The sequence below is a fragment of the Lepus europaeus genome, chromosome 18, assembly GCF_033115175.1.
Source record: "Lepus europaeus isolate LE1 chromosome 18, mLepTim1.pri, whole genome shotgun sequence".
Classification (NCBI taxonomy): Eukaryota; Metazoa; Chordata; class Mammalia; order Lagomorpha; family Leporidae; genus Lepus; species Lepus europaeus.
In genome coordinates this window covers 50652705-50679374 of record NC_084844.1, presented here as the reverse complement: position 1 = coordinate 50679374, position 26670 = coordinate 50652705, and the positions used below count along the sequence as shown (strand labels likewise).

The 26670-nt window shown below is 48.9% G+C and overlaps 1 protein-coding gene and 1 long non-coding RNA gene across 5 annotated transcripts; one reads left to right on the top strand and one right to left on the bottom strand.

The window, feature by feature from the left end:
* Nucleotides 1-1994: 1994 nt before the first annotated feature.
* LOC133747066 (uncharacterized) lies at nt 1995-10103 on the bottom strand. 2 transcript variants are annotated; one of them, XR_009864264.1, is made up of 3 exons: nt 9901-10103; nt 9200-9373; nt 1995-2307 (listed from the first exon to the last, which is right to left on the bottom strand). It is a non-coding gene; the product is annotated as an uncharacterized LOC133747066 (long non-coding RNA). The 2 variants fall into 2 exon arrangements; XR_009864263.1 differs by lacking the exon at nt 9901-10103 and adding an exon at nt 9773-9892.
* ZFP3 (ZFP3 zinc finger protein) lies at nt 10004-25881 on the top strand. 3 transcript variants are annotated; one of them, XM_062175196.1, is made up of 2 exons: nt 10004-10032; nt 21246-25881. In XM_062175196.1, the coding sequence occupies exon 2, from the start codon at nt 21254-21256 to the stop codon at nt 22748-22750; it is 1497 nt and encodes a 498-aa protein (XP_062031180.1). In that variant the 5' UTR covers nt 10004-10032; nt 21246-21253; the 3' UTR covers nt 22751-25881. The 3 variants fall into 3 exon arrangements, with proteins under 3 accessions (XP_062031180.1, XP_062031178.1, XP_062031179.1); XM_062175194.1 differs by lacking the exon at nt 10004-10032 and adding an exon at nt 10249-10316; XM_062175195.1 differs by lacking the exon at nt 10004-10032 and adding an exon at nt 10263-10344.
* Nucleotides 25882-26670: the final 789 nt, after the last annotated feature.

The window sequence follows — 26670 nt, the reverse complement described above, 5'->3', positions numbered from 1 at the left end:
ATCCAACCAAGGAGCTAGGAACTTCTTCCAGGTCTCCCAGTGCTGGGACCCAAGCGCTTGAACCATCTGTCACTGCTTTCCCAGGTGCATTAGTGGGGAGCTGGATCAGCAGAGGAGCAGCTGAGTCTCAGACCATCGCCCGTACGGGATGCTGTGGCAGCAGGTGGGGGCTTAGCCTACTATGCCACAGCGCCAGCCTGTACATTCCCCATTTCTTGCATAATGCTGACTGCTCTGCACCTGCACACAGCAGGCTTGTCCTGGACAGGTATGTCACACCCCAGGGTCACATTTTCAGATTGGAGGGTAAGTAACTTCATTAAGCTCCTAGAAATAATAGATGACAGAGGCAGGACCAGAACCCAAGTCTTATGGTGCTTAATCTGAGCCTCTTCCCACCAGGCTGCAACGGCAGCCCTGCTGTAACACTGGCGCTGGTCCTTAACCCTTAAAGAACATGCCAGCCCCTCCCTCCCTTCTTGTGATTAGGATTCCACTTCTGCTCTGGTGTACACACCTTGTCTGGAGTACTGGAAGTAGCTGGAGTATGTGAATTCCATCTCAGCCCCAGCTCCGGGTGGCTCCTCAGGAGTTTAACCTGAGACTCTCAACCTGGTAGCACATCGGAATAACCTGGTTTTACCTCCAGAATTCCTAAACTATTTGGTCTAGAAAGCAGCCATGGGAATTTTTTCACCCTAAAACTTTGCCATTTTGTTCTATTTTGCTGCCAAAGAATGGAAGAGACCCTGCCCATTCAACCCACCTTCCATGAAATGGTGGAGTTTTGAGTGGATAGAATCTCTCCTGATTGGCTCTGGAGATGTCAGGACATGTCCTATTTATTTATTTATTTTTAAAGAGTTATTTATTTGAAAGGCAGAGTTACAGAGAGGCAGAGGCAGAGAGAGAGAGAAAGGTCTTCCATTTGCTGGTTCACTTCCCAGATGGCCGCAACAGCCGGAGCTGTGCTGATCAAAAGCCAGGAGCCAAGAGTGTCTTCTTGGTTTCCCATGTGGGTTCAGGAGCCCAAGGACTTGGGCCATCTTTTACTGCTTTTCCAGGCCATAGCAGAGAGCTGGAGTGGAAGTGGAGCAGCCGGGACTCGAACTGGCACCCATATGGGATGCCAGCACTGCAGGCGGCGGCTTTACCTGCTATTCCATAGCGGTGGCCCCTCGGACATGTCCCCTTTAAAAGCAAATGCTTGGCTTTGGACAGAACCCTTTGGGTCTCCTTGCCAAGTAGATAAAAGTTCTAGATCCTCCCCCAAGTTAAAGTTCTTGATCTTAGGATATGAAGAAGAATTCAGGATTTTAGGGCAGATGGCTGGCCATACAAGCTGAGTGCTAACATAAACAAGTGTTATCTGAGTGTGGCATGCAGTTCTGAATAGAGACTACAAGGGCAGATCAGTTCTTTGTTCTCTGAGGGACCTGAAATGTCCACTGCATTGCACACTTTAGCACCTAGGCTTGTAGAGATGAGAGAAGGGAGCTTCCTCGATTTTGACAGATCCTAATGTAATTTTTATGCCCCTCTCCACACTGCCCAGTCTCCTCTGTCTTCTGTCACTCTAATAACCCACGTCCCATAGGAAGCAGTAGGGTGGGAGGTACAGCTTTGCCCCTGATGGGCTCTGGTGACTTTTAACAAATGGCCAGATGGTTCCAAATTACTCTAACATCTGGGGACCAAAGACACTGCCTAGAACACTGTGTCCTCCATTGGCTCCAGAACCAATAGGTGAAATTATACACACTATCACAAGTGGGGAGGGGTCTAGTTTTGAGCATCTGGATGTATAGCTTTAAAAATTAATTGCTGTTGATCCAGGGGTGACCCTATGAAAAAATATGGAAATACTAGATAAAGCTAAAAGGTTTGTCCAGTAGGACAAGAAAGAGAGGAGGGGGAACAGAAATAAAGATGAATTTAAAATATCTGCAAACATCAGCTCCTTACACTGCTAACATACTTTACCTCAATTCTGTTTGAGGACCCCCCCCCCATAAAAAGCTTTCCAATATGCCACATCATTAAGATCAACCATTTCACGAGCCAGCCATCTGGTTGTTACCTTTTGGTTTATTGACCTGCAAGTGTTATGTAAAAAATGTGGACTCCAGTGTTAGCCAATGGCCCTCATCCATCCTACAAAAGGGTTGGGTTCAGGTAAGTACTCAGTTGTAGGGCACTGAGAAGTCAGCTGGCAACATTGGCAGTTTTCATCACCTTCATCCTGTGCCTAAAATTCCTCCCATGAGTTTCAGACTTCTGTGTTAAGATACTGTTTCTTGACGGCCACTGTAAAAAAAAATCAAGGTAATCTTAGAAGATTTGCCACCTAAGCATGTGTCAGCCAACGTGTATAAACCATCTGTGGTCACAGCCGCGCTGCAGGTGCAGTCCCAGAGGGCAGGGCAGGTGAGGAGATGGACACCAATCAAAAGAACACAAGCGGCCGGCGCTGCGGCTCAATAGGCTAATCCTCCCCCTTATGGCGCCGGCACCCCGGGGTTCTAGTCCCGATCGGGGCGCCGGATTCTGTCCCTGTTGCCCCTCTTCCAGGCCAGCTCTCTGCTGTGGCCAGGGAGTGCAGTGGAGGATGGCCCAAGTCCTTGGGCCCTGCACCCCATGGGAGACCAGGATAAGCACCTGGCTCCTGCCTTTGGATCAGCGCGGTGTGCCGGCCGCAGCGCGCTGGCCGCGGCGGCCATTGGAGGGTGAACCAACAGCAAAAGGAAGACCTTTCTCTCTGTCTCTCTCTCTCACTGTCCACTCTGCATGTCAAAAAAAAAAAAAAATTTGACACAAGCTACCACAGGCCAACTGAACTCATCAGGAAATACAGACAGAGGGGGAAGGATCAGAGTGAGAAAAGCAGGGAAAGCTCCGTGTATGTGCTTGTTCTGAATAAGGTCTGAAAGTAACCCATGTGTAGAAACCACATGAATAACTCAAACTGCACCACCGTACGGGTTTTATCTTGGTAGGAGACACTCATGCACGTGTAAGACAAATGTGGATTTTCTGAATGCTAGATTTGAAATGTCCTGTCTTGACCATTAGCTGACTAAGGGTTTTGTCATAGAGAGGGATATTTAGCTCCCTGCTGGTGTGCCTGGAAAAGCAGTAGAAATGACCTATGTGCTCGGGCCCCTGCCGCCCACGGGGGTGAAGTTCCTGGCTCCTGGCTTTAAGCCCGGCCATGGCTGTTGTGGCCATTTAGGGAATGAACCATTGGATGGAGGATTTCCTTCTGTGTCTCCCTCTCTGTAACTCTGCCTTTAAATCAATCTTTTTGGGAAAAAAAAAAAAAAGAGAAAGGGGCAGGCCCTGTAAAGCTGCCACCTGTAGTGCCGGCATCCCAATGAGTGTCAGTTCAAGACCCAGCTGCTCCACTTCCGATCCAGCTCTCTGCTATGGCCTGGGAAAGCAGTAGAAGATGGCCCAAGTCCTTGGGTCCCTGTACCCACATGGGAGACCTAGGGAAAGCTCCTAGCTCCTAGCTTCAGATTGGCCCAGCCCTGGCTGTTGTGGCTATCTAGGGAGTGAATCAGTGGAGGGAAGATCTCTCTCTCTCTCTGCTTCTACCTCTCTGTAGCTCTGCCTTTCAAATAAATAAATAAATAAATAAATCTTAAAAGAAAGAAAATATAAAAATAAAAAAGAGAGAAGGGATCCTTTTGGAGGAATGAATTGTTCATCAGAGATTTTTTTTGATGAACCACATCTTGAGGTGGGAAAATAACACCATGAATATAGAGTTAGATCTACACATTTACAGTCAGTTGATTCCCAACAAAGATGCCATGAACACACAATGAGAAAAGGACAGGTTTTCAACACATGGCGCTGGGGAAACTGGGTAGCCACATGCAGAAGAATGAAATTAGACCCTTATTCACACCACATACAGAATGGATTAGAATCCATCAGCATGGATTAAAGACGACTTCAGCATGGGTCTGAAGCCATACAACTACTAGAAGGAAACATGGGGGAGAACTCCTTGACGTTGGACGGGGCAACGGTTTTTATTGAATATGATTCCTAAAGCACAGAGAACAAAAATAAAATTAGACATTTGGGAACATTGTGGGCTGACTGGGCCCACATACTCTTATCTGTCGCAGGAAGTAATTCAAGAAAGAGATATAAGGTCAGCAAAGAAGCAAGACTTATTTATATCCAAAGTGGAAGCCCACATTCAAGAATGAATGCAGGAGACTGGCGCTGTGGTGCAGCAGGTTAATGCCCTGGCCTGAAGCGCCAGCATCCCATATGGGCGCTGGTTCGAGACCCGGCTGCTCCACTTCCAATCCAGCTCTCTGCTATGACCTGGGGAAGCAGTAGAAGATGGCCCAAGTCCTTGGGCCCCTGTACCCACATGGGAGACCCAGAAGAAGCTCCTAGCTCCTGGCTTTGGATCTGTGCAGCTCCAGCCATTGCAGCCAACTGGGAAGTGAGCCATAAGATGGAAGACCCCCCCCCACCTCTCTCTGCCTCTCCTTCTCTTTCTGTTTAACTCTTACTTTCAAATAAATCAATAAATCTTTTTTTTTTTTTAAAAAAAGAATGAATGCAGAAGAGCTTCACTCAACAATGTTCGAGACTGTGTATGTGACCTGGAGGCATAGGGCTGGCATCTGGGGTGGGGCTTAGTTGAATATTCAAAGGTGCAGAGTTTGGGGTGGGGCTTGCATATCACCCATTTTCTTGCCCTTTTTAGGAAATCTTGGGGGTGTCATGGCTTAGGTGCATGACGGGAGTGGGAGTATTGGCCATGGTAATTTTATTAGAATGACATTATTATGACCTTTACATCCTCATGGAACCATATTGTATATTTTTTTTCTTTTTAATATTTATTTATTTGAAAGGTGGAGTGACAAAGACAGTGAGACAGAGATTTTCCATCTGAAGATTCACTCCCCAAAATGGCCGTAACAGCTGGGCTGGGCCTGACCAAAGCCAAAAGCCTGGAACTCCATCCGGATCTCCCACATGGATGGCAGAGGCCCTCTTCTGCTGCTTTCCCAGGCGCATTAGCAGGGAGCTGGATTGGAAGCAGAGCAGCCAGGAATGGAACGATGCTCTGACATGGGATGTTATGTCTGCAGGAGGCAGCTCAACCCACTGTGCCAAAATGTAGGCCCGGGATGTTGCTGTATTTTACCTCTTATGAAAAGGTAGGTGGTTTCACCAAAGAGAAATGTGGACTTTATAGCTTAGGCTTAGGAAGCTTGTCCAAGATGGATCTGCCATTGACACAGAATAAAAAATTGTGACCTTACTGGTTTAGGCTTTGAATTGTCGCTCTGGCTTCCTTGGTACAATTGTTCGCTCTCAATAGGAAGTTGCCTCCCTTGTTCTATTTCCTTGCATCTTCATAGCTGCAGGTGTGAGGAGGAGCGCTGAGGATTTGAGCCTTAATTCAGCTTTAGCCAGTTGCGTTGGTGCACGGAGGTAAGATGTGAGTGTTTTAGTTCAGCAAGTCTCCACTGGACAGGGCCCTCTGGAGGCACACAATGCAGTCCTGGCCCTCAAGGGGAGCTGTCTGTCCTCAGGAAGTGGTTAAGTCACATGTGGCAAGATGCATCTGTGTCACATGGAGTGAAAACTCTGAGTGTGTGGAATGTTCTGTGAAAGAAGGCGGCGCCATGGCATAGTAGGCTAAGCCTCCGCCTGCAGCACTGGCATCTCATATGGGCACTGGTTCCTGTCCTAGCTACTCCTCTTCTGATTCAGCTCTCTGCTATAGCCTGAGAAAGCAGTGGAAGATGGCCCAAGTGCTTGGGCCCCTGAACCTACCTAGGAAACCTGGAAGAAGCTCCTGGCTCCTGGCTTCGGATCAGCTCAGCTCCAGCCATTACAGCCATTTGGGGAGTAAACCAGTGGATGGAAGACCTCTCTCTCTCTCTCTCTGTAACTCTGCTTCTTAAATAGATAAATAAATATTTTTTTTTTAAGAAGGTAGGCAGGAGAGGGAAAGAGGTAATGCTAGTAAGTGAGTGGATGTGGGGAGAAAGTGGTAAACAGCAGGAGAAAGCTATCCAAGCCAGTGTTAGATTATTATTCAAGTCCATGTGTTAGACTGGCCCAGTCCCAAGTTATATGCCTGTTGGAGAAGGATCTCGGAGAGACCTGAAGCTTCATGAGGTGGGTGCAAACCTCTTAGTCCTTCCTTCAAGAATCCTAACCATGGCTTATGCTTAACAATACTTGTGAATTCTGAGGACACTGATTGTAGATATTCACAGCCCAATAATACTTAGAATGTGGGCCACAGACAACTGAAAATACAATTACGAACAGCAACTAGGCAGGCCCAAATCAGAGTCATCAACTAATTTGAGAGACAATGTAGTGGTTTTTTGTTTTTTGACAGGCAGAGTGGAAAGTGAGAGAGAGAGAGACAGAGAGAAAGGTCTTCCTTTACTGTTGGTTCACCCTCCAACGGCCACTGTGGCTGGCACACCGCGCTGATCCGAAGCCAGGAGCCATGAGCTTCTCCTGGTCTCCCATGCAGGTGCACGGCCCAAGCACTTGGGCCATCCTCCACTGCACTCCCGGGCCACAGCAGAGAGCTGGACTGGAAGAGGGGCAACTGGGACAGAATCCAGCACCCTGACCGGGACTAGAACCCGGTGTGCTGGCGCCGCAGGCTGAGGATTAGCCTATTGAGCCGCGACGCCAGCCAAGACAATGTAGTTTTAAAGTACAAGAAGGGAGTTCAGAGGTGGGTGTTTAGAGGTTAAGATGCCCGTATCCCATATCAGAGTGCCTGGATTCAAGTCCTAGTTCTGGATCCTGGCTCCAGTTTCTTACTAATGTGTACCTTGGGAGGTAGTGGTGATAGGTCACAGTTGGGTTTGCATTACCCATGTGAGAGACCCAGACTGAGTTCCTCCTTTTCCCCCACAGTTTTAGGCAATGAATCAGCAGATGGAAGCTCTCTCTGTCTAATAACTATTTTTTTAAAAAAGAGTGCAACCAGTACTTGGAGCCCTCCTTCCCACACCTTCCAGAAATAGAAAGGACAAGGATGAACAAGAGCACTATGTCTTTTATTGTCCTGTGTGAATTCCGGAGGTGGTCCAGGTTCCCACCTACCAGTTTTTCTAGAGGAACAAAACTGCTCATACTTAGCTACAAACTCCGTTCTCTGGCTGTCTCAAGCCTATTCATTGGTCCTGCAACTTCAGCCCATGCTCAGACACACACATTCTCTTATACGTTAGAAATGGGAGTAGCATTTGCGGAACATATGGCTTGAGCTCTGTCCCATTGCACCAGATGGCTCCTGGATTGGTTAGTGCAATAACACAGATGGTTGGCAAGGCAACAGCTGGGAGGAGACATCCCGAAGTCAAGGGATGATCAAATGAAGCACCGTCAGTGCCCAGGCCAGTGACTCCCAAACTTCAGTGTGCATCGGAACCCAGTTTGCTGAGCTCTAACTGGATTTGCGAGATCTGTGGGTGGGGCCCGCGACTTTGCATTTCGAACAAGTTCCCAGGTGATGCTAACACTACTGTTTCCGAGAACGTGCTTGAAGAACACTGACCCATGCTATTGCTTTTCAACTTTGGCTGAATGTTAGAATGACCTGCAGAGTTAAAGACAAAATAAAATAAAACAGCATGGCCAGATCATATCTCAGAGCAAATTCAACAGAACCTATCTGGGTGGCATCAGACGTTAGTATTTTCAAAGATTTTCTGGTGAATCCAACGTGCAGGCAAGGTTGAGAATCACTGATCTGGGCAAATAGTGCAAGTGTGCTAGATAAAGTCAACATAGAGGGGCCAGTGTTGTAGTGCAGCAGGTAAAGCCGCTGCTTGCAGTGCCAGCATTCCATGTGGGCACTGCTTTGAGTCCCAGACCCTTCACTTCTGATCCAGCTCTCTGCTATAGCTTGGGAAAGCAATAGAGAATGGCCCAAGTTATACTTGGGCCCCTGCACCCACATGGGAGACCTGGAAGAAGCTCCTGGCTTCAGATTGACCCAGCTCTGGCCCTTGAGGCCATCTGGGGAGTGAACCAGTGGATGGAAGACCTCTCTTTTCTCTTTGCCTCTGCCTCTCTGTAATTCTGTCTTGCAAATAAATAAATAAATATTTTTTAAAGACCTTTTTCTATGTCTCTCCCTCTGTAAATCTGTCTCTCAAATAAGTAAATCTTTTTTTTTTTTTTTTTTTTTTTTTTTTTTTTTTTTTTACGTTTTGACAGGCAGAATGGCTAGTGAGAGAGAGAGGGGCAGAGAGAAAGGTCTTCCTTTGCCATTGGTTCACCCTCCAATGGCTGCCGTGGCTGGCAAGCTGCGGCCGGCACACCGCGCTGTTCCGAAGGCAGGAGCCAGTTGCTTATCCTGGTCTCCCATGGGGTGCAGGGCCCAAGGACTTGGGCCATCCTCCACTGTACTCCCGGGCCACAGCAGAGAGCTGGCCTGGAAGAGTGGCAACCAGGACAGAATCCGGCGCCCCAACCGGGACTAGAACCCGGTGTGCCGGCGCCACTAGGTGGACAAATAAGTAAATCTTAAAAAAAAGAGTCCGTATAGAGGCTGGTGTTGTGGTGTAGTGGGTTAAGCCACTGCATGCAACACCAGCATTCCATAATCCCATATCAGAGTCAGATCGAGTCCTCACTGTTCCACTTCCAATCCAGCTCTCCACTAATGTTCCTAGGAAAGCAGAGTGCTTGGGTCCTTGCCATCCGTGTGGCAGACCTGGATGGAGTTCCAGGCTCCTGGCTTCAGCCTGGCTCAGCCTTGGCCATTCTGACAATTTGGGGAGTCAACCAGCAATTGAAGATCTCTTTCTCTGTCTCCCCTTCTCTCTGTCACTCTGCCTTTCATATAAATACATTAAAAACAAAGAAAAAGAAGAATCAAATGTTTTCCACACTTGGTCCTGGGGCAGAAAGCTTTTGTGGTCTAGGTGTCTTTCCTTGGAGTGAACTTAGCTGGCACTGATTGGACAGTAACTGATTCCTCTTGGATCACGGGTTAGAGAAAAGTTTGAACAGAGCGACGAAAACTGAAATAGCAACCACGGAAAACAACAGACAAGAGACAGAAAAATAAGAAAATGATTTCCGAGCACAAGTCGGAGACCTGTGAAAAGCAGAGACCATAACACTGTCTTAGGCCTCTTCTGCAAAACATGTAATTTTTTTTTTTCCCACTCACCTTTAGCCTGGCCAAGGAAAACAGACATTATGGCTGCGTCAGGGTTAACACCTCCCAGGCAAGGTCGTTCGGGATATCGGTGTGGAGAGTGGCCGAAGCCCTGGGCACTGGAGTCCAGCGCCTAACTCCAATGATGAACTCAAGTGAGAGTTCTCCGTTCGGCCAGCTTCTGTCCTGGATGTATACACAATACCCGCGTTTTAAGGGCCGGCACTCTCTTCCTTGTTGCACAGGATTATGACCGGTGGTCAGGCAAACACAGAAGCCCGCCCTCAGCATGACTTGGCAGGCAGAAGGCCCCGGCTGAGCAAAACCCACCACCCGCTTCCCGACATTGAGGACGGGTGCTAGGCTCGAGGCTACACCCTCCTCGGCACAGCGGGGCTGGCCGTGCACAGCTATGGAGGAAGTTTAACAAGTGACAGGGGTTCTGCGGAGAGAACGCACCACGCTCGTTCAATGGGGGATAAAGCGATGGGCGGAGCGCGCTCTCCCCTCGTTCTTAACCCAGCGAAGCCCCGCTCAACCCTCGGACTGCAGCCCAAGCATCGCTCCCTTAAGACAGGCCCCCACCCGCTCCTAGCAGGTGATTGGCCTGTGCCTCAGCATCCCACGGGACTCAGGAGAAGAGGGAGGGGATCGGAGCTTTGCAGGCTGCGCGCGTCAAAGAGAAGGCGAGCACGGTCCCAAGGCGTCCCCACCCGCGCAGCCCGGAGACAGGCGTGGGGAGCGACACCAGCGCGCAGAGCGGCCGCTCGCGGGGCGGAAGTGCATCCCGGGAGCCGTTCTAGGAAAGCGGGAGGACCCGGCTCGTCAGTGATCCCAGGGCCGAGGTGGGCGTCGCCTGGTGCACGGGGTCCGTCTTGGGAGCTCGCTCGGGAGGCGGCGGCGAGGTGGGGCTTGGGTCGGGGCGAGCACCGGCGAAAGGCAAAGCTGGCAGAGGGACGGGCGGCGGCGGCGCGCTGACCACCTGTTCCTCCGGCCGCGGGCGGCGCGCGCTGATTGGCTGGCGTGCCGTCCGGGTACCGGAAGTGGCCGATGCCCGTCGCCCGTGACACCGAGACAACAGCTGCGGGATCCACACGAGCGGCCGAGCGGCCCCGGGAGCCCGAGCCGGGTGAGCGTGGGGGCGGTAGCGGCCTGCGGTGAGCTCTCATTCCGTCACGGCGGGGGAGGGGGGGAGGAAGGCTCGGGGCTCGCGACTCCCCCAGCCCGCGAGCCGGGCCTGAACCGCACCTCCAAGGCCCGTTCCTGACCCCGGTTCGCTGTGTGACCTTGGAGTTTAGGGTCCCCCAGGGCCTCCGTTTCCCCACTGCCAGGAACGGTGCCCGGCGCTGGCGCCTGTCAGCCTCAGGGAAGGGAGAGGAGGGGACACCTGCCTTGGTCCCGACCTCCAGGCCGATGGCTATGGTGGTTTTCTCCGACATCGACTGCCAAGTTAACCTGTGGGAAGACATGGCGGGCAGCGTCAAGAACGCGAGGCCCCCGGGGCAGAGTGTGCCCTGTGCTTACAGGCAGGCTCTCGGCTGATGAGAGTTAGTTATGAAGAAGAGGAGGGTTTGAGTGTAGAGTTCGTATTGCCCACTTGGCTGCGGGAGCCGAGACAGGACAGAAGAGAGGAGTCTAGCAGCGCCTTAAATTAAATAGCATGCACAGAGGGTATTGGAACCAGCTGCATGTCAGTGTGCTGAGCTCTCTAGACACAGAGGTGAAGGAAATACGCAGTTAGCCTTTAAGAGTATTGCAGATTTGTTCTATGGATGGGACACTTAGACCGAGTCACTGAACATTCACAGGTGTGGCAAATGCACTTAGTCGCCCGGAAAGCCAAGATGAGTAGACGGTCGCTTAGCTCATGGGCTGCAGGTGGAAAGGGTTATCCAGGCTTGAGCCCAGTCTTGAAGGTGTTTAAGGGCGAGGCTGGTCAGCGATACTTCAGGGAGTGGGAATAACTTCACTTGTTCTCAAAGAAACTTTTTTTTGACAGGTAGAGTTATAGACAGTGAGAGACAGAGAGAAAGAAAGGTCTTCCTTCCGTTGGTTCACCCCCCCTCCCCCAAGTGGCCGCTACAGCCGGTGCTGCACCGATTTGAAGCCAGGAGCCAGGTGCTTCTTCCTGGTCTCCCATATGGGTGCAGGGGCCCAAGCACTTGGGCCATCCTCCACTGCCCTCCTGGGTCTCAGCAGAGAGCTGGGCTGGAAGAGGAGCAACCAGGACTAGAACCCGGCACCCATATGGGATGCTGGCACCACCGGCGGAAGATTAACCAAGTGAGCCATGGCACTGGCCCCCTCAAAGAAACTTTAAGGAATAGAATGTGTTTGAACTGCAGCCTCCAGCAGCGAATGGAGAGCTGGGACAGGAAATGGGGAAGGGAACGGGCACGGATGACCGGCTCGTGAGGGCGTCACGAGCCATGTGGAGAAGTCTGTCTTCTGTAGGCCTTGGGGAGCAATACGCAGGAAGTGAAGTAATAACTATGGTATCGAGAGAGGTGGGGAAAGCCCAGGAAAGTGCTGGTTCCCAGGACCAAGAGAACCGTCTTTCTGCAGTGTTAGTGCAGACTGTGGAGGAGGGGTGGGACCTGGCCTTTCAGAAGGGGAAGCGTTTGTTTCAGTTAGGATGCTTTTGTCGGCCTCAGAATTCTACACAAGCTGGCTTAAAAATCTGCGTGTCTGTGAACTGTCCTAATTGGAAGTCCAGAGGTGTAGGTTTCAGGACTGACTTGGTCCCACGGCGCCGGGTCCTGTTCCCCTTGATTTTCTTAAGTCTGCCTGCCTTGTTCCATCATCTGGTGGTGAGATAGTGTGCATCGTCTGTTCCTGTGGCACCCTGGGAGTGGAAGGAAACCGTTCCCAGAAGCTCCCTGCAAACCAGCAGGGCCTGGCCCAGATGAAGGCCTGTGTGCGTTCCTGAACCCATGCTGCCTCAGCCAGTCACTTGCGAGGAAGATGGAGTTCTGACCAGGTTAACTCGGGACGCCCCCTGGGAGCTCTTGGGGGAGGTCAGCTTTCCTGAAAAGAGAGCAGAGGCACTGCAAACATTTTTGTACAAATACCCCGTGAAATAATTTTGGAAAGCATTATATACCCTTATGTATTTATAAATGAACATCCAAAACTGTTTCTGTTTCTCATCATAATTTTAACAGTTGCAAATGATATGATTTTTTAGTGTATTGTAAATTTTGATGTTTCACCGTCAAGCTTACCCCCAATTTCTGGAATGCCTTCCCCTGGTCTTCACCCTCTGTGCCTCCCATCTCAGTCAAGCGTCTGTGGCTGTAGCAAAATGCCTGCGACTGGGTAATGTGTATCGCAGAGAAGTTCATTTTGGCTGGTGGTTCTGCAGGCTGGGATGTTCAAGCGCATGGCACTGTTAGGGCTTCGTGCTGCTTCAGTTTCTGGTGGGAAACTCTAGGGGCAGGTGAGCAAGTGCAGGGGAAGGGACAAAAGGGACCGATCCACTTTGTAGCAACTTGCGCTTTCAAGACCAGCCCATTCCCACAGAGCTAACCCACCCTCACCATGCCTTTGTGAGGGCAGAGCCCTGTGACCCAAACGCTTCTCAAAGGCCCCACCCCCTCTCGATACTGTTGTGCTAGCAGTTTAATTTCAACATGAGTTTTGGCAGGGACAAACCAAATTCAACCATAGCGCCTCCCTCTGTTCGCTTCCATTCCGGTTCGCCCCACCCAGCCCCCTTCATTTGCCGCCCTATCTCACTCCTTCATTCAGCTCTCGTTATGTCCTGGCTCACAGTTCCAACCACACGGGTCTCCCCAGATTCCTGGCTTGCTCCAGTGCTGTCAGAGCACGCTGGACAAAGTCAGGAGGGCTTGCTGACGGCTGCTTGCATGCATGTTCTCTGGCCACATGTTCCGTGAGGAGCACGTGAGCGTTCAAGGAGATGCCTGTAGAGTGCTTAGCACGCATGAACACTCGTCGTTACTCACCACGCCAAAACGCCAGTGCGTCTTTGTTTACCTCCTCCTTCCACATCCTAACCTGGCACGTGCTACACCGGACCCAAAGTGAAGAGTCTCTCCCTTGTCCTGCTCCTCTTGTACCTCTGACCGCTGAGACTTTGCTCACCTGTTTTCTGCCCAGAATGCTGCAGGCCTCAGGTGGGAGTATGGGGAGGGGGTATACAAATAGACTTTCTGTAATGTATGTGTTTGGGAACACAAATGGAAATCAGTTTCTAGATCCTTGACTTCAGTTGTATGCTTGCCTACGACTGATCTGCTTGAGAATGGGCCTGTGGCCTAAAGGTTTCTCTTTTCATACCCTGTTTTTCACAACTGCCCTTTTCCTCTATAATAGACATACCTCTCTCCCATCTTCTTAAGTTTACTAAGACACACCTTTGGGGGTGGAATAAAACCTCTGGAGTATCACACAAAGGGACACTCTGTTAAAGTAGTGAATGCTCTTAGATCTTCTGTAGTGCAAGTCCCAATATTTGCTTTCACAATTTTTTTAAGTAATTAAGAAATATATTTGAAACACACAGAGAGAAATCTTCCATCCGCTGAAACAGAGAGAAAGAAATCTTCCATCCTCTGGTTCACTCCCTAAATGCCCACAACCCCTGGGGCTGTGCCAGTCCAAAGCCAGGAGGCCAGAACTTACTCCAGGTCACCCAGGTGGGTGGCAGGGACTCAAGTACTTGAGCCATTATCTGCTGCCTCCCAGGGTGACATTAGCAGGAAGCTGGATTATAGAAGTGGAGCCAGAACTCAAACCCTGGGACTCTGATTTGGCATGCAGGCATCTCAAGTTGTGTCTTAACCACTATGCTAAATGCCTGCCCCTGCTTTTGCAAAAATTTAAAGGGACCTGATGAGGCTATTAGGTAGTAGACCATTTATTTATTTATTTGTTTTTAAAGATTTATTTTATTTATTTATTTGAAGGCAGAGTTATATATAGAGAGAAGGAGACACACAGAGATTTTCCGTCTGCTGGTTCACTCCCCAGATGGCTGTAGCAGCCAGGGCTGAGCCAGGCCAGGCTGAAGCCAGGAACCAGGAGCTTCTTCTGGATCTTACACATGGGTGCAGGGCCCAGGATTTGGGCCATCTTCCACTGCTTTCCCAGGTACAGTAGCAGGGAGTTGGATCAGAAGTGGAGTAGTCAAGACTGGAACCAGTGACCATATGGGATTCTGGCAATATAGGCTGCAGCTTACCCCATTGTGCCAAAGTGGTCTGGTTCCAGGCCAGGCACCATTATTTAAGAATCGTTGATCTTACAGGATCTTCCTGCTATGACTGCAGGCCTCCTGAACAAATTGCAGGTTGTTGTGCGACTTCGCATGTAAATTGCCAGCTAGGCAGTGTGATCCTTTACACGGCCCATTTCTCATGGTTAATTACGAGGTGGAAGTCTGGTTTATGCATCAGTATCTTTTGAATGGAGCTGCTGAGCCTGCTCTCCTGTGGTGCATTGGAAGGACAAACCCAGGTCTGTGAGCTGAGAACCCTGTTCTGAACTGCGGAGACCCACCGGAGATCTGCCTGCTTTGCCCCTAACAGAGCCCCAGGCGTGGTCAACCTTTGCCCTTCAGGTGGTATCTTTGGCTCCCTCCAGAAACCACTAATCCTGCATTAACAAAAGTGAAGATGTGAGGGCCCAAAATGTAGGAAATTGTGCTTAGGGAACTGGGTTTAGGCCATGCAAAGTGGAGCGTTCCCATGTGAGGAGGTCTGACGTATGGCTGTGCCTCAGAAAATCAACCAAGTGGAGATTGGCTTGATTTGTATTTGAGAAGATACATGCCATTAATGTGTGTCACTGACAGAATACAAAGTAAAAAAGTGCTCAGAGGGGGGTGAGGTTAAATTGGGGAAGATATTCTGAATTTGAATTTTGAACCATGTCGTGAAGTTGGGGATGATACATACCTCATTTCTGTTGTATCTTATTTTACTATGAACAAATAATTCTCCATCAACTTGCATCTGTGGTGCAGATGTTAAGTTTTAATGTTGACTTGTAAAGAACCAAATGATGGGAAGGGCTGGTATTATGACACAGTGGAATGCTAATTCCAGTCCTAGCTGTTCACTTCCAAACCAGCTGCCTGCTAATGTGTTGGCAGGTAGCAGGTATGGCTCGAATGCTTAGGCCCCTGCCACCCAAATGAGAGGTCTGCATGGAGTTCTGGGTTCTGGCTTCAGCCTCACCCAGCACTCACTGTTGGCAGCCATCTGGGGAGTAAACAGTGGATGGAAGAAATCTCTTTCTGTTTCTCCCTCTTTCTATATTCACTCTGCCTTTTAAATAAATAAATATATAATTTTTTAAGAAAATCAACAAAGAAAAATCAATATTTATATTTAAAAAAAAGAGACATGAAGATGAAAAGGAAGGCCAGAAAGGGAGTTGGAAGTGTATGGGATGTGACATGTCACCTGTGGAACTTGTTCTTGGCTGAGTATTAGCAAGAAGTTTATGTAAGACCATACTTCCTGTTTCAGATGGTACCATGGACAGAGAAGATAGCTAAATTCTTTGTAATAGAATCCTACAGCTATACAGCTACAGATTATTTATAATTTTCAAAGATTTTAACAAAAGAAAAATCCAGTTTTGGGGTATCCTGATTACTCCTTGAAAAACTGGGCGAAGATACTGAGGGGGGGAGCTGAAGAAGTTCCCAGCTCATCTTGAGGAGTCGCAGAAAGAGCTTCCAAGACTTCAGGATTCCAGTAGGAGGTTGCGCTCCATCTGGGTGTGAGGGCCTAGGTGTTACCGGGGTTGGACTGGTGGGTGAGTAGAGAGGCCCCAGGCTCACATCAACATGGTGTGGATGACTGGATGTTGGCAGAGAACAAGGGGCATAAAAGATCACCCAGAAAATGCCACTTTCCCTTCTTCCCTCCTCTCACCCGTTGGCTCCAGTCTCTTCTGCTTCTCAGGCCTTCGTTTGTTCAGTTGATCATCTTTTCTCACCTTTTAACTCTGCTTTCTCTGTTGACACCATACCTTCCAATGTAAACATGTTCACTTTCTCCCAGCAGAGAAAATCTTTGATCCAGCAGCACACTCTTGCACTCTCATTATCTCATTACTGACCAAACTGGTCTTCTCTTTTCATCCAGTTTTTTTTTTTTTTTTGAAAGAAGAAGCAAATTTATTATTTAGTTTGTGGCTACTCTGCTCTGCTTCTGCCGTGCCATTGGATTTGTTCTCACCTAATTGTCCCAGTAGGCATTTTGAGTTCTTACCCTATTGCATTTCTCAACTGCGTTTGACACTTTTAAATTCCCTCTGCCATTGTCTTCTGTGACACTGTTTCTTGGTTTTCCTCTCGCTTCATTAGCTGTTATTTCTCTTCTTAGCAGACTTCTCTTCCTCTGCTCACCTCTATTATCAGGGTCTGAACAGGAAACAGCTCACTTAAGATAATTTGAGGAGGGTATATATGCAGAGAGGTTAATTGTATTTTTTAACTTTAAAAATTGTTTTTTAAAAAACAACTCATTTGGTTGAAAGACAAACTGACAGAGAGAGAAATTATCTAGCCACTGGTTCACTCCCCAAATGGCTGCAACAGCTGGGACTGTGCCAGGAGCCAAGAACTCCATCTGGGCCTCCCCATGAGTAGCAGGGACTAAGTACTTAAGCCATCATCTTCTACTTCCTAGGTGCATTAGCAGGGAGTTGGGTTGGAAGTAGAGTAGCCAGGACTCAAATTGGCACTGCAGTATGGGATGTATGCACTGCAAGTGGTGGCTTAACCTACTGCATCACAGTGGCCGAGATGAATGATAAATGATACATAGGTATGGCAGGGCATCAAGGAACCTGGGGCTCTCACAGTGGAGTGATCACCAGCTCTGGGCCTAAAAGGACAAGTGGTAGTGGAGGTTCCTGGAAGCCAGATGGATAGACTCCTCAAGAGGAGTGATAACCTTCAGTTGAGGGGTTCCACATGCCCAGGGGGACCTCACAAGAAGGAATCAGGAGATTAAATACCCTGGCTACCCTCTTCTCTCCATTTACAGTCTCCTGTTGGTGCTCCTCATTGGTACAGCACCTGGAGGCCAGAGAGCCTGTTGATGTCAGACGCCATACAGGTTAGCCCCCTGAGGTTGACAGCAGGAAGATCTCGAGGTGAAGTGGAAGATAAATGAATACTTTTGATTGTTAGCTTAGTCCCTGACAATTCTTGCACTGTATCTAGGCCATCTCTCTAACTCCTTAAAGCTTTAAATCAATATATTTCTTTCTTTTATTTTTTAAGATTTATTTTATTTATTTTAAAGAGTTACAGAGAGGTAGAGATAGACAGGTCTTCCATCTGCTGGTTCACTCTCCAAATGGCTGCAATGGCAAGAGCTGTGCTGATCTGAAGCCAGGACCCAGGAGCTTCTTCTAGGTCTCCCACTCAGGTGCAGGGGCCCAAGGACTTGGGCCATCCTCTGCTGCTTTCCCAGGCCATAACAGAGAACTGGATCAGAAGTGGAGTAGCCAGGACATGAACTGGCACCCATATGGGATGCCAGCACTGCACCACAATGCTGGCCCCAAGTCAATATATTTTAACAGATTCTTTGGTACCTCTGTATGGATACTTTGAAACTCATCTTGTCTAAAACGTAGCTCTTCTATTATCTTCCCTCCTAAACTAGTTCCTCCTCTGTTACTCCCAGTAGTGATTCTACCATTCATCTAACTTCTATCCCTCAAATTAAGAGAGATCTGGCACCATTTTTTTTTAAAGTTTTATTTATTTATTTGAAAGTCAGAGGAGAGGCAGAGAGAAAGGTCTTCCATCCACTGGTTCGCTCCCCAGTTGGCTGCAACAGCTGGAGTTGCGCAGATCCAAAACTAGGAGCCAGGGGCTTCTTCTAGGTCTCCTACGCGGGTGCAGGGGCCCAAGGACTTGGGCCATCTTCCACTGCTTTCCCAGGCCCATAGCACAGAGCTGGATTGGAAGAGGAGCAGCTGGGTCTTGAACCAGTGCCCATATGGGATGCCAATGCTTCAGGCCAGGGCTTTAACCTGCTGCGCCACAGTGCCGGCCCCTGGCACCATTGTGACTCCTCCCTCTTCCTTATACCTGTCCCAGTCACATATCAGTGCTTGCAGAATTTAAGCTCTTGCATATTTCTCTAGCATGTATCCTGCTTATCCTGCTGCTACTGCTGTCCTAGTTAGATCTCATCATCTTTCACCTCAGTGAAAGATCTGCCCATCATCGATATCCGTACATCCAAGACTACAGCTTTTTTTTTTTTTAAAGATTTATTTATTTATTGGAAAACACAGTTAGAGAGAGGAGGAGGAGGAGGAGGAGGAGGAGAGAGAGAGAGAGAGAGAGAGAGAGAGAAAGAAAGAGAGATCTTCCATCCACTGGTTCAGTCTCCAAATGGCCAGAGTGACTGGGGCTGGCCAGGCAGAAGCCAGGAGTCAGGAGGTCTCCCACATGGGTGTAAGGGCCCAAGGAATTGGGCCATCCTGTGTTGCTTTTCCAGGCACATTAGCAGGGAGCTGGATTGGAAGGGGCAGCTGGGACATCCTATATGGGGCAGCACCCATATAGGATGCCAGTGCTGTAGGCTGTGACTTAACCTGTTCTGCCGCAGTGCTGGCCCCAGGCCTACAAGCTTTTTTTTTTTTTTTTTTTTTTTTTAATTTTTTTTTATAAGGGCTGGCATTGTGACTCCTGGTTTCAGCCTGGCCCAGCCCTAGCTGTTGTGGCAGTCTGGGGAGTAAACCAGCAGATGGAAGATCTCTGTCTCTCTATGTCTCCCCACTCTTCTCTGTAACTCTAGCTTTCAAATAAATAAAATAACTCTTTAAAAAAGTTAAAAATTTATTTCTTTGAAAGGCAGAGTTACAGAGAAAGAGAGAGGCTGCAAATGAGTCTACTGAGGGGGCCAGTGCTGTGGCACTGTGGGTAAAGCTGCTGCCTGCAGTGCTGGCATCCCATATGGGCGCCAGTTCGAGTCCCAGCTGCTTTACTTCTGATCCAGCTCTCTGCTATGGCCTGGGAAAGCAATAGAAGATGGCCCAAGTGCTTGGGCCCCTGCACCCGCATGGGAGACCCAGAAGAAGCTCCTGGCTCCTGGCTTCGGATTGGTGCAGCTCTGACTGTTGGGGCCAATTGGAGAGTGAACCAGCAGATGGAAGACCTCTCTCTCTCTTTCTCTCTTTCTCTCTGCCTCTCCTTCTCTCTCTGTGTAACTCTAACTTTCAAAAAATAAATACATACTTTAAAAAAAGAAAGTCTCCTGGGAACTTTTCTTAAAGTTGAGGGGATTCTCTTCTCTTCTCTTCTCTTCTCTTCTCTTCTCTTCTCTTCTCTTCTCTTCTCTTCTCTTCCACTGTTCTTTGTGCATGATGTCATGGTTAGGGCACCATTTTGGACCATGAGTACAGCAGCACAATTGGCCTGAATTTACCAACTGCAAAAGAAACAGGGAATGAAACTACAGTGGTGGGCACTGGGTACAGCAGTTAAGATGCCATTTGGTATAACCACACTCCATATTTGAGTACCTGGGTTTGAGTCCCAGCCTTGCTCCCCATTCCAGCTTCCTTCAAATGGTCACTCTGGGAGATAGCAAGTGATGGCTTAAGTACTTCAGTCCCTGCCACCCATGTAGGATGCCCAGATGGAGTTCCTGCCTCTTTGGTTCAGCCTGGACAAGCACTGGTTGTTGTGAGCATTTGAGGAACGGACTAGTGGATGAGAGATCTACCTGTTTCTCTGCCTCTCTCCTCCTGCCTTTCAAATAAATTACTTAATAAAATAACTTTAAATGAAAAAAGTACAACAGGTTGAATTGTTTGGTATTGGAGAGGAAATAGATAAATAGAACTGAATGGAATCCAGAAATTGACTCAAATATATATGGATATTTAAACTATGGCACAGGTGGTTTTCTAAACATTAGGGAAAGAAATCATTGAGTTCCTGGCTCTTGGCTTTGTTCTTGCCCATCCCTGGCCATTGTGGGTATTTGGAAAGTGAGCCAGTAAGTAGAAGATTCTCTTTCTGCCTTTCAAATAAACCTAAAAAAATTGATGTTAATTCAGTTACCTATTCAGTAGAGGGTATTGATATAATTCAGTATTCATCTGGAGATTAAAGCTAGAAATTTTATTCCACCAAATTGTAGGGAGCCAAGGAGAGTTACTTTGGTAGCTAATGTGTAAGCTCTCTATATTATCCCCTGCTCTGCAGAGCTGCTGGGAACGCAGAACTGGACCAAGAACAGTTCCTCTGGCCACTCATTTTGTGCTGACTTCTTCTGTAAACCTGACAGTTCTTTTTATTAACTTATCACCTTTGTCCTTCTCCTAACCTTTCTATATATCCTCCATCTATTTTTTAAAATTTATTTGACAGATAGACAGTGAGAGAGAGACAGAGAGAAAGGTCTTCCTTCCGTTGGCTCACCCCCCAAATGGCTGCTACAGCCAGAACACCACACTGATCTGAAGCCAGGAGCCAGGTGCTTCTCCTGGTCTCCCATGTGGGTGCAGGGCCCAAGCACTTGGGCCATCCTCCACTGCACTCCCGGGCCACACCAGAGAGCTGGACAGGAAGAGGAGCAACTGGAACAGAATCCGGTGTCCCAACCGGGACTAGAACCTCGGGTGCCGGCGCCGCAGGCGGAGGATTAGCCAAGTGAGCCGCGGCGCCGGCCCTTCCTCCATTTATTAATATGACTGCCCTTTTCCTGAATTTTTTTAAACCAACCTCAGATTCCACCTCAACTTGCTGTTAAGTTTACGGGACTTCCTTCAGGATCTCTTTATCATTTGTTTCCCATTCCTCCCCTGAAGTGTCTTCCTCTGATCATTTCTGCCGCTCTTTGTTGTCGGCCTGTGGTCTCTAGAGTGACCTCCATAGCCGTGGTCCTCCGTCCCTGGCTGATCCTCAGCAGCATCCTGTCATGTCACCGGCCGCCATGGCTACATTTGAGTGCTGTCAGAGAGAGCTGTGTCAACCCCGCGTCCTTCCAGCATCGGCTTCACCGAAGTGTGCCACAGCCACTTTACATACTTACCTCTCTCATTTCAGATGGTGAGATGGGGCCTGAGAACAAGGCGGCGATTCCCAAGGAGGAAGTCTCTGAGGAATCCGAGCCACATGGGTCAGTTCTAGAAAAACTTCCCTCAGTGGTTTACCGAGGCCACCAGTTTGTAGCTGCGTGTGAAGGGGATGTACTGGAGGAACATTCAAGACAGTCCACAGAAGAGGTTGTGGAGCGGATGTCTCCTCAGAGGGGAGACTTTGCATCAGGGTTGATTGTCTTTAAGAAGTCACCCTCCAGTGAGAATGACAGTGAAGGAGGCTGCAGTCCCAGCCTAGCCCTGGTGACACATCAGGGAGACACGACAGCAGACGGAGTCGGTACATTTGCTCCCTCTGGCCAAAACTTCATAGACAATTTAGAATCCAACAAGACACCGAGAAGTTCTGTGGGAGAAAAGCCTCACACGTGCAAGGAATGTGGGAAGGCCTTTAATCAGAACTCACATCTCATCCAGCACACGAGAGTTCACAGTGGAGAAAAACCCTTTGAATGCAAGGAATGTGGAAAGACCTTTGGGACGAACTCAAGCCTTCGCAGGCACTTGCGAATTCATGCTGGAGAGAAGCCGTTTGCTTGTAACGAATGCGGGAAGGCCTTCATTCAGAGCTCCCATCTCATCCACCACCACAGAATTCACACTGGCGAGAGACCCTATAAATGTGAAGAATGTGGTAAAGCGTTCAGTCAGAACTCAGCCCTGATCCTACACCAGCGAATCCACACTGGAGAGAAACCTTATGAGTGTAATGAATGTGGGAAGACCTTTCGGGTTAGCTCCCAGCTTATTCAGCACCAGAGGATCCACACTGAAGAAAGGTATCATGAGTGCAACGAGTGTGGCAAAGCCTTCAAGCATAGCTCAGGCCTTATTCGACACCAGAAAATCCACACTGGAGAGAAACCGTATCTGTGCAATGACTGTGGGAAAGGCTTCGGCCAGAGTTCTGAGCTTATTCGGCATCAGAGGATTCACACGGGGGACAAACCCTATGAATGTAACGAGTGTGGGAAGACTTTCGGCCAGAACTCGGAGATTATTAGACATATTAGGATTCATACTGGTGAGAAACCCTACGTGTGTAAGGAATGCGGGAAGGCCTTCAGGGGGAACTCAGAACTTCTGCGACACGAGAGAATTCACACTGGAGAGAAACCCTACGAGTGCTTTGAGTGTGGAAAGGCTTTCCGGCGGACCTCTCACCTTATTGTCCACCAGAGAATTCACACTGGAGAGAAACCCCATCAATGTAGCGAGTGTGCAAGAACCTTTTGGGACAACTCGGAGCTGCTTCTCCACCAGAAAATTCATATTGGAGAGAAACCTTATGAATGTAGTGAGTGTGAGAAAACATTCAGTCAGCATTCCCAGCTCGTCATCCACCAGCGAATCCACACTGGCGAGAAGCCTTACGAGTGTCAAGAATGTCAGAAGACCTTTAGTCGGAGCTCTCACCTGCTCCGACATCAAAGTGTTCACTGTCTGGAGTGATCCGCACGTAGGAAAGCTGTGTGTGGAAGTGCTGAAGTCAGACTTAGCTCATTTGCTCATAATCAGATGAGTGGACAGAACTTCCTCTGCCCTTCCACTGACTTTTTTTTTTTTTTTTTAATTTAAACTGTTGGTTGCAAAGGATGAGGCACTTTATCAACCATTCATTGCAAAGTTTCAGTGTACTGAGCTAATTCATAAAAGCGGTTTCAGGCCTTAAATCTTCTCTGCCCCTCTTTCCTTCCCTTCCTGCTCCCACAGCAGCTCATGTAACGTTAGGAGCCTGTCCCGGCCATCTAGCCTCAACTCCTGCTCAGGGGTGGTGTGGGCAGTGGGGGAACAGGATTCCACCCCTCCTAAGAAACACAGAGTGACTCATTGAATATGATCCCCTAAAGTGTCAGGAAGTCCTCACCTAGAAAACACACCTCGTTCTGTCCCATTTAGCATTGGAGTCATTCAGTAAGCTTTTATTGTAGCCTCAGAGTCTGCCAGCCGTGTTCTCCAGCCCCTTAGAAGAGGAATGCACGCATAAAGAAGCAGGAAGCTTGGACCATTTCACATGTGCAGAGGGTACCAGGAAGGAGGAATCGGACAGACAATTTACAGGATTGTCAATGAAAGCCTTAGAGTGCAGAGGGGCTGGCTAGGCAAGGCCAGGGGATGAAACAATTGGGGCCAAACCACTCAGCATGGGCAGAAGTGGCTCATTAGCAGCTATCCCCACAGACTGCTCCCAAGAATCCTGCCACATTCACTTTGGGCTCTAGCTCGTGCTGCTGCTGCCAGGTCCCTGTGTCAGGAGGTAGCAGAGTGGACTGCGCCATCACCTCCACCAGACCTTGGGGTCAGTGATCAGCCACTTTGTTTGACCAGGGACCTGGCCTTGCCAAAGCACTTAAGGGACCATGACCCACAACCCCTGCTGCAGGGGCCCCTGGCTGATGGGCTGGGATGTGACTGTTTCTTCTTGGTTTGTGCTCGAGGTCTTAGAATTCTTTTTGTTGAACATTTCCACATGTGTTCTCTGTGTTCTCTTGTATGTTATGTCTTTAGGGAAGCATTCTCCATGTGTCCTTGTTTGAGAGGTGGTGGGTGGCAGTGGGAATTCCACTAATGGGCTCCAACAGCCCGGGGACTGGTCTTGAACTAGACCTTGGTAGAAGCACTGTACTTGCCAGTCTCTAATTTTATCATCTGTAAAATGAGGGGAGTTGAATCAAGTGCTCTAGGGTTACAACAAGCCCAATATGCCCTTGATTCCTTTTTTAAAATCTAAGTTTATATACCTTCATTATTCTAGTTTTTATTCTCTTCTCTATTAAACTAATGCTAATCATCAATGTTTTTTTAAATGTTTACTATGTGCCAGGCACAGTGCCAATTTACATTTTTATTTTCACACACGTCTATGATGTGGATACCTTTACAAAAAGAGTTTTACTACAGCTTCATTTGCATACCATAAAATTCACCTGTTTTAAGTGTTCAGTCAAGTGATTTTTAGTTAATTTACAGAGTTGCACAACTGTCAGTGATGTGGATTTTTTTTTTAATTAATTTATTTGAAAGGCATAGTTATAGAGAGGCAGAGGCAGAGAGAGAGAAAGTCCTTCATCCGCTGGATCACTCCCCAAATGGCTGCAATGGCTGGAGTTGCACCCCAAAGCCAGGAGCCAGGAGCTTCTTCCAGGTCTCCCACACGGGTGCAGGGGCCCAAGGACTTGGGCCTTCTACTGCTTTCCCAGGCCATAGCAGAGAGCTGGATCCAAAGTGGAGCAGTCAGGACTTGAACAAATGTTCACATGGAACACCAGTGCAGTGTGGTAGGTGGCAGCTTAACCCGCTATGCCACAATGCCAGCCCCTTAAACATTTTGAAAAAGGAACAGGCATCACAATTTCAAAGTCCTACCTAAGTACCCAAAAATAACCTTTAGACTTCTTGAAGTTATGACCATGTACCCATGTATATTTTCTTCTTTGTCTAATCAAACTTAATTTTAATTGGTGTACTAACACCTTAGGTAAATAAAATATATCTATAGTTTTACCGACATGATGCCTTTCTAATGTGTATTCCAAACTGCATTGTTTCATTATGATCTTAATGTGGCTTTGTGTCCCAGTTTCATCCCCACCCTGTAAGCCTTTACCCAGGTATCCCAGCACTGTTGCTGGCTTCTGGTTTTGCATCTGCTGCTCGCTCCTTGTCCTTGACCTGTGCTTCGCTTCCTGAGATCTTTCATCTTTCCTAACAGGCCAAGTGCTACCTATTTGTGTACATTTTTATACACTATTAACCTAATGTAAGATATTCTGAGTCAAACGGTCCAGGTTTTATTTTATGTGAAAGATAGATCTCCCATCTGCTGGTTCATTCCTCAAATGCCACCAACAGCCAGGCCTGGGCTAGGCCAAAGCTGGGAGCCGGGAACTGTGTCTGGGTCCCCGACCTGGGCGGCAGGGCCCCAGCTGCTTGAGCCACTCCTGCTGCCTCCCAGGAAGTGGAGTGGGGAACGCCAAGCCAGGCACTCTGATGTGGGACGCTGGTGTTCGAGCAACGTAACTGTCATGCCAAACACCATCAGTGTTTTTAAAAAGCCACCTGTTACTCAGAGTTCAGGGCATCCTGCCTACGATTCGGTTTTTACCAGTGTTCTGAGTGACTCCCGGTCTAAGACTACGGCTGTTAAATCAAGAATCTTCCTTAAGAATCACGAAAGCTCTGGCCAGAAAAACACGATTCAGGGAACGCAGGAGCTTCCTGAAGCCCAACCTTGGATCCTCGCAGTCCTTCACACGTTCCTAAGAGCAAACTTTTACCTTTAAAAAAAAAAAAAATGAGTAACTTCATAATAAACTTCCTCACCGCAACCCCCTGCTCTGTCAAAACGACCCGCCGAGGGAAGCCCTGGGAGTGGACGCAGCTGCAGCCTCGGCCGGAGCCCCGTGGGAAGCGGCGGGGACGACTGTGGCGACAGCTCGAGGAGGGGCCTCCGGCCGGTGGGTGCACGGTCACCAACCACGGCCGACCGGCCGAGTCGCCTCTCTGGGAGGCCAGGAGAACCCCTCGTTTACTTGTGATCGCCGCCGGCCCCGGGGGCGGGGCTGGAAGGCGCGGGGCGGAGCGCGCGTGCTGATTAGTCGAGACGGGTGTCCTTTTCACCCTTGACCAATGGAGGCGGTGTTCTAAGGCCCGCCCCTATTTATAGCTCCGCCTCAAGGAACTGCAGCCTGGGAGGGTGAGCGTGTCCGCCGGCCTCTTGGGATTTGGAATTGGGGACCCCAAGGGTGGGGATTGGTCAGCCATCCCACAGATACTTACTGTAAGGGAAAGTGCAGATTGGTGCCTCCTCACACGAGGCACCAAACGTAAGGAAAAGAGAAGACGAACTCCCGGCCAGACCGAATTTATGCCGAGAAAATAAACTTGCTGAGGTTGACCAGCTGCCAGCGTGCACGTAGACCGAACATGTGGCAGAGGACCCAGACTTACCCCCAAGCAGGCTGCGCCTTTTTATATCTTAGGTGGGCTTGGGGGTCCGTAGGCAGAGGTGAACTTCCCCATACTGGTTTTTTCAGGTTTGGTTCGACTTCCAAACCTGGGGAAGAATGCAGGGGCGAGGGGTGGGGAACCGTACAGGATGTGAGACTGAACTGGTCTCTTGAAAGAAGGCAGGGGCAACAAGAACTTAAAATGGCCGAGGCTTATGTCCTTGTTCCATCACTTAGGGGGTCCTCACAGTGGCCCAGGCCTTTTTCGACTTCCGGCCAGGCCCATTTAGATTCTTAATGGCTAGTTATTAAAATACAGTTGCTGCGGAAAACCTCAAGGTATGGAAGGAAGGCAGAGTTGACATAAAGAAGGCACTGCCTTCTGAGGCTGCCTGAGGGCCTAAGATGTGGCCGTCAGGAGGC